Here is an 8,655-nt window from a genome sequence, read left to right on the forward strand (position 1 = left end):
AGCCGCGCTGGGCGCCGCCATGTTGGCGCAGGCGCGGTGGAGGCGGCCGGGGAGGGAGCACGCGCGTTGCCGGGGCGCCGCGAGGGGGGCGGGAGACGGGGGGAGGGGGCAGCGGCGGCGTGGCGGAAGTGCGCGGCGCGCAGGCGCAGTGCCCGTGGCGGCGGGCGGGAGGCGGCGGCGGCGGCGGAGGGGAGGCGGGAGGGGAGCGGAGCGGCGGGCGCCATGCCGCGGGAGATCATCACGCTGCAGCTGGGCCAGTGCGGCAACCAGAGTGAGCGGCGGGGCCGGGGGCGGCGGCGGGGCCGGGGCGGGCCGGGGCGGGGCGGGGCGGGGCGGGAGAGCGGGCCCCGGGCGGGGCCGGGCCGCTGTGAGGGAGGGGGCGGGGCTTGGGGCGGGGGCGGGGCTTTTTGGAAGGGGTGTGGCCTGGGGAGGGGGCGTGGTCTGAGGTGGGGCGCGGCTTCGGGGTGTCGTGGGCGGGGCATGCGCTGGGGGTGGGGAAAAGGGCGTGGCTTTGGGAAGGGGCGGGGCATTTGAAGAGGGCGGGGCTGCAGGGGGCGGGGCCTGGCGAGCAGGTAGGGCGCGGGGGGCGGGGTCTGCCGGGGGCGGGGCTTCGGAGTGCCAGGGGCGGGGCCAGCCGTGGGGGGGTGTGGATGCAGGGGGCGGGGCCTGCTGAGGGGCCGGGGGCGGGGCTTGGGGAAGGGGCGGGGCCTGCAGCCCCCCCACCCCAATGACCCCGTTCCCCCCCCCCCCCGCTGCCCGCAGTCGGGTTCGAGTTCTGGAAGCAGCTCTGCGCCGAGCACGGCATCAGCCCCGAGGGCATCGTGGAGGAGTTCGCCACCGAGGGCACCGACCGCAAGGACGTCTTCTTCTACCAGGTACCCGCGGGGGCACGGCCCCGGCGTGCCGAGCCGGTGGGTGCTGCGCCCGTGGGTGCTGGGTGCTGCAGCGCTGGGTGCTGCGCCCATGGGTGCTGCTCCAATGGGTGCTGGGTGCTGTGCCGATAGGTGCTGGGTGCTGGGTGCCGCGCCGCTGCACTGATGGGTGCTGCACCAATGGGTGCTGCAACGCTGGGTGCTGTGCCGATGGGCGCTGGGTGCTGCAGCGCTGGGTGCTGCACCGATGGGTGCTGCACCCTGCCCCTCTGGGCGCTGCACCTTGCCCCAAGGAATGCCTCCAGAGCTGTCCCGGCTGCTCCAGCTCTGTCCTCAGCAGCCCCCCGCTGGGGACGGCCGCGCTGCCTCGGCCCCCGTGGTTTGTCCCGGCGGCAGCGTGAGCCCCGCTCCTGCCGCCAGCACGCTGCCAGCCCTCCCGGCCCTGCCCCGGGTGCTGGAATGGACGCGGTGGGGAGGCAGGGCGTCAGGCTGGGGCTGCCCCGTCTCACACCGCAGCGCCTAACTGCCGGGAGGGCCGGCCCGCTAGGGGAGAGCCAGCCCTCTGCGCTCGGGGGACGCTGTGAGGCACGTAAAGGGGCTCCGTGACATACAGACATAACGAGTTCCTCTTCCTCCTCTCCCTCCGGCAGACCCCGGCCGTGTTGTGCTCTCCTGCGGCCAGGGGGTGGCACGCTCAGTCGCGGCTTCCCCGCAGTAAGAAGCCGCGCCGAGCCGCGGCTGCGTCCTGATCTCCCTGCTCCTCCTTACAGGCAGATGACGAGCACTACATCCCGCGAGCTGTGCTGCTGGACCTGGAGCCCCGAGTCATCCACTCCATCCTGAACTCCCCTTACGCCAACCTCTACAACCCAGAAAACATCTACCTGTCCGAGCACGGAGGCGGAGCTGGGAACAACTGGGCCAGCGGCTTCTCGCAGGTACCAGGCTCTGGTGCCCCCGCGCGCGAGCGCGGGTCGCGCATTTGGGGCACGAGGCTTTGCCACGGCCTTGCTCACGTCAGGCCAGCAGGTTCCGCAGAGCACCACGCCGCTCAGCAGGGACTTAGGGCTGACGATCTGGGGCGCCCTGGGTACGGGATCGCGTCGCCGGCCAGACTTGGCGGGGAAGAAACAAATCCCATTCCGGTCTCTTTTGCAGGGAGAAAAAATCCACGAAGATATCTTCGACATAATAGACAGAGAGGCTGATGGGAGCGACAGTTTGGAAGTAAGTAAATGGAGGACTTTGGCTGCGGCTGCCCTGCCTGGTGTTTTAAGCGCCAGGCTGGTGTTTTATGAGGTCAAGCTCAGTCCTTCAGAGCACGCAGACTGGCTCGGGTTGCTGAGGTGCTGAGCAGACAGCGAGCAGGGAGGGGAGCTGGGGAAGCGAGGTCTTTTCTGTCGCTACTACATTTACCAGGCTTCCCCAGAAATCGTTGTACTGTGTGGGGCATTTTTCTGCCCCAAATGCTGCTTCCCCCAGGACCTAGCCTGCAGGAGGAGTTCCCGGCATTATCCTGCTTTTTCCTTTCCCTGTTCCACCCCCGTCCCGGGGCTCTCCCCCGCATCAGCTGAAGCAGCAGGCCTGCTGCCCTTCTTCTGGCTCCTCCTCCGGTGAAGGTCCTTGGGGGTGGGAAGGGCTGCGCTGAAACGAGGCCCCTGCTGCTCCTCCACGCCTGCAGCAGCGGAGGGAGCCGCAGGGTGCCGGCAGGACGGGGTTTAAACAGCAGCAGGGTTGCTGAGTGCCCTGAAATCCACAGAACGAACGTGGACGGCGGCAGCTCCGTTCTCTCTCTAGCTGGATCGAAGGGGCACCAGGGACACCAAGAGCTTGGAGACAGCTTTCAGGCTGCCCTGCCGTCTGCCTCTGGCAGGACCTTGGCTGCCGTCGCGTAAACCCAGTTTCTGCGTGGGGACAGACACGGCTCGCTGGTGTTTGTGTCGGGCTGTCACATGGCAACAGAGAAAGGGAAAATGCGGTTTGCAAATAAGCTGGCAGCTCCAAGAGCGGGTCGTGGGACCTGCCGCAAAGGCGGGGGAGCTGCCCTGAAGTTAGGTAGAGGGAGTTTGGCTTCAGAGACCCGGGAAGGCTCGCCCAGGGAAAGGGCTGAGAAGGTCTGCGTCCATTTTGTGTGACCACCTGGGTCCTGAAGGTGACGTCTGAGCTGTTCTGAAGCCTGGTTTGGGCTGGGAGGAATCCAGGAGGCTCCTGAGCAGCGCTCGTACGTTGTGGTGCGTGCAGAGAAGTGGATTCCTCCCCCGCTGGCAGAAGTGGCGCGACGAGCGTGCGGTCTGGAGGAGCCAGGGCTAAGCTCTGCCGGCCTCCAGCTCCCTCCCTGCAGCCCTGGCCACGGAGGGAGGTTCTCACCCTTGCCGCCAGCGGCGTCGCAGCGCGCCTCTGCCCTGCTCTCGGGGCTGACCCGGACCTCGTTCTGCTTCCTCCCAGGGCTTTGTGCTTTGCCACTCCATCGCCGGCGGGACGGGCTCGGGGCTGGGCTCCTACCTCCTGGAGAGGCTGAATGACAGGTGAGCGCTCGGCCCCGTCCCCTTCCCGCACCGCAGCAGAGCCTGGCCCAGGCCCGGGCACCCGGCCAGAGCTGAGAGCTGGAGAGAGCTGACTCAGAGCCCGGGCCACCGCCCCCACCCAAACACTGTCTTGTGCAATCCCTGGCGAAGAGCCCGGGGAAGGGATGGCTCCTGATACGCCTGGGGACTACAGAGGCTCTGGAGCTGGGCTCGCGCCGTCCCAGCGCTGCCTTCCCTCGGCCCTTCTTAGCAGGCAGCTGCCTTCTGCCGCCCTGAGCGCGCCGGGGAGGGGAGGAGGCTCTAGCTGTGGGCTTTGAGCCGCCGTCCCCGCCTGTCGGAGCTTGCAGCCTCTTGAAAAGGCTTGCGAGCAGCTGCTTAATCAGCCTGCGGATGGCTCAGCCTTGCCTGTAGCTCCGTCTGGCAGCCTGCTCCCGTGCTGCTGGGGTAGGCACTGCTGGGACAAATTCCCTCCCTGGGAGCCGACTCTGGCATGCAGCGCTGGTGACTCACTGCTGTCCTGAGCCCTGGAGACTGCGAAGAGAGCTTGTGGGAGGAGAGAGTGCTGCCTTGGCCCTGTTAACCCTTGAGGGGGCTGGGCTTTCTCGCCAGGTATCCCAAGAAGCTGGTGGAGACCTACTCGGTTTTCCCAAACCAGGACGAGATGAGCGACGTGGTGGTGCAGCCCTACAACTCCCTGCTGACGCTGAAGAGGCTGACTCAGAACGCCGACTGCGTGGTAAGGGTCCCCAGCAGCTCAGACCGGGCAGATTTGGTGGTTCAGGGGGGCGAGGACGCTGCTCTGACCCCTGCCGAGCTGTCCTGCTCGGCGGTTCTGCCCCCGGGATCCGGCAGATTTTTCCCGTGGCAGCGAGGGGCTGGCCGTGCTTCCCCTGCAGCGCTGCAGCCTGCCGCTTGAGCTCCATTCCAGCAGCGCTGTCAGCACCCGCAGGCCCCAACCACGCAGCACCTCCAGCCCGCACCCCCCCCCCCCCAACCTCAGCTCCTAACCACGACACCCGCTCGTCCCTCCCGGCTTACCCCCGCCCCTGTAGCAGGGCAGGGGAGGCTCTGCCGGAGCTGCCGAGGCTGAAGCTGCCGTGAGGTGCTGGCCCAGAGGCTGCGCTCTTCGGGAGAGCGCTGGGGAGCAGGGCCAAGGCGGAGGGCAGAGCTCCCATTGACAGTGTCAGTTACGCTCCCCGAATGAGTCAGCTCGTGGTTTCCAGCGTCTGCCACCTGCCGCGGGAGGGCTCGGCCGGGCTGCGGCGCTCGGGGCCCGCGCTGGGCCGGGCTGCGGGATCCGGTGCCCTCAGCCACGTGGCCGGGGCTGCCTCTTTTCCTCTGGGTGCCTCCTTTAGGCTTCACGGAGCTGGTTTTTTTTTTTTTTTTTTTTTTTTTTTAATTTATTTTTTCCTCTTGCAGGTGGTTCTAGACAACACAGCCCTGAATCGGATCGCCACAGACCGGCTGCACATTCAGAATCCCTCGTTCTCCCAGATCAACCAGCTGGTGAGAAGGGAGAAGCTGGAGAAGCTGGCACGGGGCTTTCCTGGTGGTTTTTAATTTGGTTTGAGCCTGCTCCCCGGGCTCAGCGTGACGGCGGGCAGCCTGGAGCCGTGAACGAGAGCCCTCTGCCCTTCCTCGGGGTGGATTTCCCTGGGCACCCCAGCCTCCCTCGGCCCCGCTGCGTGAAGCGGGCTTCGAACATGCTCGGTGGCCACGCGGTGACCCGCTCCTCTCCCCCCCGCACAAGGTTTCCACCATCATGTCTGCCAGCACCACCACGCTCAGGTATCCCGGGTACATGAACAACGACCTCATCGGGCTGATCGCCTCGCTCATCCCCACCCCGCGGCTGCACTTCCTCATGACGGGCTACACGCCGCTCACTACGGACCAGTCGGTAAGGCGGACCAGTGGGTAAGGCAGCCCGCCAGGGGGCTCCTCCCTTTCCCCGAGGGCAGCGGGAGCTGCCACGCTCGCCTGGTGCCACCCCTCAGCCCCGGAGCCGTGGCGTGAGCTGTAAATGCTCGGTCCTAATCGGCGTGCAGCCACCTCGCGTGACGGCCCGAGCGTGCCGCAGCTGTGCATGTGCTGGGCTGCCTCCTACACGCCTCAGGTCGGCGGTGGCAGCTTTGGGAGAGCCGACAACGTCTGATTCGGCAAAAGCCATCCTGAGAAACGATCGGAGCGAGCCCAGTGAAGCAGCCCTGCCAGGCCTGTCACCGCAGCGAGCCACCAACTCGGGCCACGCGGGGCAGAACGCTGTTGGTCGGTGTCATGCTGAGGCTGAGCGTGGTCTCCAGGTGTCAGCCCCTTCCCCGAAGGGATGGTCACCCTTCAGCTGTATCAAATGCTGCCGCTCGTGTTCAGCTCGGCCCCAGCCCGTGCCCCCCCACCCCCGGCCGCAGGGGAGACCGGGGCTGTGTTGTTTTGAGACACTCACCTGCGTTGGCCGCGTCTCAGTTCTGCTCGGGGCTAACAGCTGCTGTTCTCCTCTCATTGTGTGCATTTCCTCAGGATGTTACTCAGAGAAGCAAATCTGAAAAACTGCTGGCTCTGAAAAGGGTATCGAGTGTGTGATCTGTCCTCCCAGGGAGGAGTGCGGGGAGGGGTTCAGCCAGCAGCTCGGAGGGGGCCTGGGCTGCCACACCGCCAAGCTGGCCTCGCCACGGGCACGCTCCTTTGGGTGCTGGCAAAGGCTGACAGCACTCGGGGACCGCTGCAGCCCCCCACGGGCTCACCGCGGAGCGATGGGGTGGGCTGCAGTGGGGAACGACCCCATCCTCTCCTCCAGCCCCGCTCCCCGTCTTGGCAGCAGGGCAGGACAGGCGCTTGGTGGCAGCAACACGAAACGTGGCCCTGGCGCTCTGAGCTCGGCTGAGCTTCACCCCTCAGCCCCCGCTGTGCTGCTGGAGGAGCTCAGCTCCCTCCTTGGAGCCTTCGTCGCTGCTGCTGCTCTCAGCCTGGCCGTGCCTGTGGTGTGGCTTGGGGATTTGCCCATCCTGCATGCAGCTTTGCATGTGGCTCTATCCCCCGGGGCGAGGGCTTCTCCCTCCAGCTGCCCTCAGCTCCTGCGTGCGTGTGCCGGGCAGCGGGAGGGCAAGGGAGCAGCGCACCCGCCGCCTCTGACCCCCGACTGCCGCTTGCAGGTGGCCAGCGTGAGGAAAACCACGGTTCTGGATGTGATGAGAAGATTGCTGCAGCCTAAAAACGTGATGGTGTCCACGGGGCGAGACAGGCAGACCAACCACTGCTACATCGCCATCCTCAACATCATCCAGGGGGAGGTGGATCCCACGCAGGTGAGCTCCTGCGGGGATAAGCCACCGCAGCCATTTCAGGTGGTCGAGGGAATGGTGTGGGAAGGGCACAGTCACCCCCTTCCTGCATGGGGATCCCTCAGCGAGCCTGAGGTGCCTGAGAACTGGCTCCAGGTTGCTCCTGCGTGGGCCCTGACTTCCCAGGAGGGCCATTTGTCCCTGCTGTTTGCTGAAATCCTCCTTTCTGAGGTCATACGTCCCGCAAGGAGCAGCTCCCGGGGCTGCTTTGCCCACCGCTTTTCTCCCCCTCGCTGCTCTCGTCCCACCAGGTTCACAAGAGCCTGCAGCGGATCCGGGAGAGAAAGCTGGCCAACTTCATCCCCTGGGGTCCTGCCAGCATCCAGGTGGCTTTGTCGCGCAAGTCCCCCTACCTGCCGTCCGCACACCGCGTCAGCGGCCTGATGATGGCAAACCACACCAACATCTCCTCGGTGAGTGCCTTCCCTCTGCGCCGCGGGCAGCACCGGCACCCCGGAGCTGAGGTTCTCACCTTCCAGGCACAAACGTTCCTTCTCTTGGCCTTTCCCAAAGCCCCAGCAGGGCCTGCGGATGAGGGGTGGGGGCCAGTTGCCGCCTGCAGCACGGCGAGGTTCAGCTCCAGCCTGGGGTCCCGGCCTTCCTCGCTGTAGGCAGGGTCCCCATCCCTGGTGCTGCTCTCCCAGGAGCACGACTCCTTTCTTCCTGGGCTAAAGCAGCCTCAGGAGCACGAGCTGAGGGCGAGCGTTGGCTGGGTGCAGGCCGGCCGGGCAGGAGCTGGTGCTGCTCGCCCTCCTCCCTCCCGAGCAGCAGCCGGGGGAGGCCGAGGGCCCCATCCCGCTGGCTCTGCGTGCGGGCTCCCCGGGGACCCGCGGCCCCCCTGACCGCCGCGCTGCCGCTCTCCAGCTGTTTGAGCGGACGTGCCGGCAGTACGACAAGCTGCGCAAGCGGGAGGCCTTCCTGGAGCAGTTCCGCAAGGAGGACATCTTCAAGGACAACTTCGACGAGCTGGACAACTCCCGGGAGATCGTGCAGCAGCTGATCGACGAGTACCACGCGGCCACGCGCCCCGACTACATCTCCTGGGGCACGCAGGAGCAGTGAGCGCCCTGTGCGCGGGGACGGGAGGGTCCCACGGCCGCCCCCACGCACGCCGGCAGGGCTCGGCTCTGCTGCGCCCACCTTTAGCACCCCTCCGAGCTGCCCGGTCGCAGCCGGAGTCGCCGCAGCGGCTGCACACACACACGCCTTCCTCGAAGGGCCCCTGAAGACCCTTGGCAGGGGACAGCCTCCGCTCCACCGCGTGCCCTGGCCCAGGACGGGACTGGGGCAGCTGCTGGTAGGGAAACCTCTTCCCCTGGGAGCACGCGCTCGCACGGAGGAGGGCGAGAGCAAAACTGGGGGCCTGGAGCAGGCCTGGCCCAAAGAGCTGGGTCCTGGGGCCGAGGGCTCTGCGTGGCCGAGCCAGTCCTTGCCCTGGGCACGGGCCTTGTTCCTCCTTCGCCAGATCAGGCCTGGGGCACAGGCTGTATCTATATTTTTGTAGGTTATTTTGCTTTAATAAAGGCTGTTCCTGCACTGACCCCCCCTGCCTGCGGCGAGCAGCTTAAGAAGCAGCTCGCGGACAAAGCCTCCAGAAGCCAGCGCTCGCCTCGCCTCGCCGAACACCCAAGGGGCTCCTGCTGCTCACCTGCACGGCGCAGGGCCGGGGAGCCGGGTGGCAGCTGCAGCAGAGCCAGAAATACTGGAAGGACCTGCCGGCACGGCTGACCGGGCGCCGGCACCGCCCTGCCTTCGCCGCCTTGTCCCGCACACGGGTGCCCGCGTTAATGTTTCACAGGGGTGAGGCCACGTGCAAGGGGGGGGGGGGGGGGGGGAGGCCACAAAAAAAAAGGGCTCCCCACCGCTCCGGCCCCAAGGGAAGGGGATGGCACCCTCGGGGTGCCATCGGCCAAGGGCTCG

General features: G+C 67.0%; 1 protein-coding gene across 1 annotated transcript; it reads left to right on the top strand.

Moving 5' to 3' along the window:
• The first annotated feature begins 139 nt into the window (after nt 1–139).
• TUBG1 (tubulin gamma 1) lies at nt 140–8,276 on the top strand. The gene is made up of 11 exons (XM_035568521.2): nt 140–271; nt 763–875; nt 1,643–1,810; nt 2,031–2,099; nt 3,318–3,397; nt 4,007–4,133; nt 4,817–4,903; nt 5,148–5,297; nt 6,547–6,699; nt 6,987–7,148; nt 7,600–8,276. Exons 1-11 carry the CDS (start codon nt 223–225, stop codon nt 7,795–7,797), a joined length of 1,356 nt encoding a protein of 451 aa, XP_035424414.1. The 5' UTR covers nt 140–222; the 3' UTR covers nt 7,798–8,276.
• The last annotated feature ends 379 nt before the right edge of the window (nt 8,277–8,655 follow it).

The sequence above is a fragment of the Cygnus atratus genome, chromosome 25 (genome assembly GCF_013377495.2).
Source record: "Cygnus atratus isolate AKBS03 ecotype Queensland, Australia chromosome 25, CAtr_DNAZoo_HiC_assembly, whole genome shotgun sequence".
Classification (NCBI taxonomy): Eukaryota; Metazoa; Chordata; class Aves; order Anseriformes; family Anatidae; genus Cygnus; species Cygnus atratus.

Excerpts from the sequence above, each read along its gene's own strand:
- TUBG1 (XM_035568521.2), top strand. The coding sequence starts at position 223 with ATGCCGCGGGAGATCATCACGCTGCAGCTGGGCCAGTGCGGCAACCAG. Across the intron at positions 876-1,642 it reads AGGACGTCTTCTTCTACCAG|GCAGATGACGAGCACTACAT; the intron begins GTACCCGCGGGG and ends TCCTCCTTACAG. Across the intron at positions 5,298-6,546 it reads CGCTCACTACGGACCAGTCG|GTGGCCAGCGTGAGGAAAAC; the intron begins GTAAGGCGGACC and ends TGCCGCTTGCAG.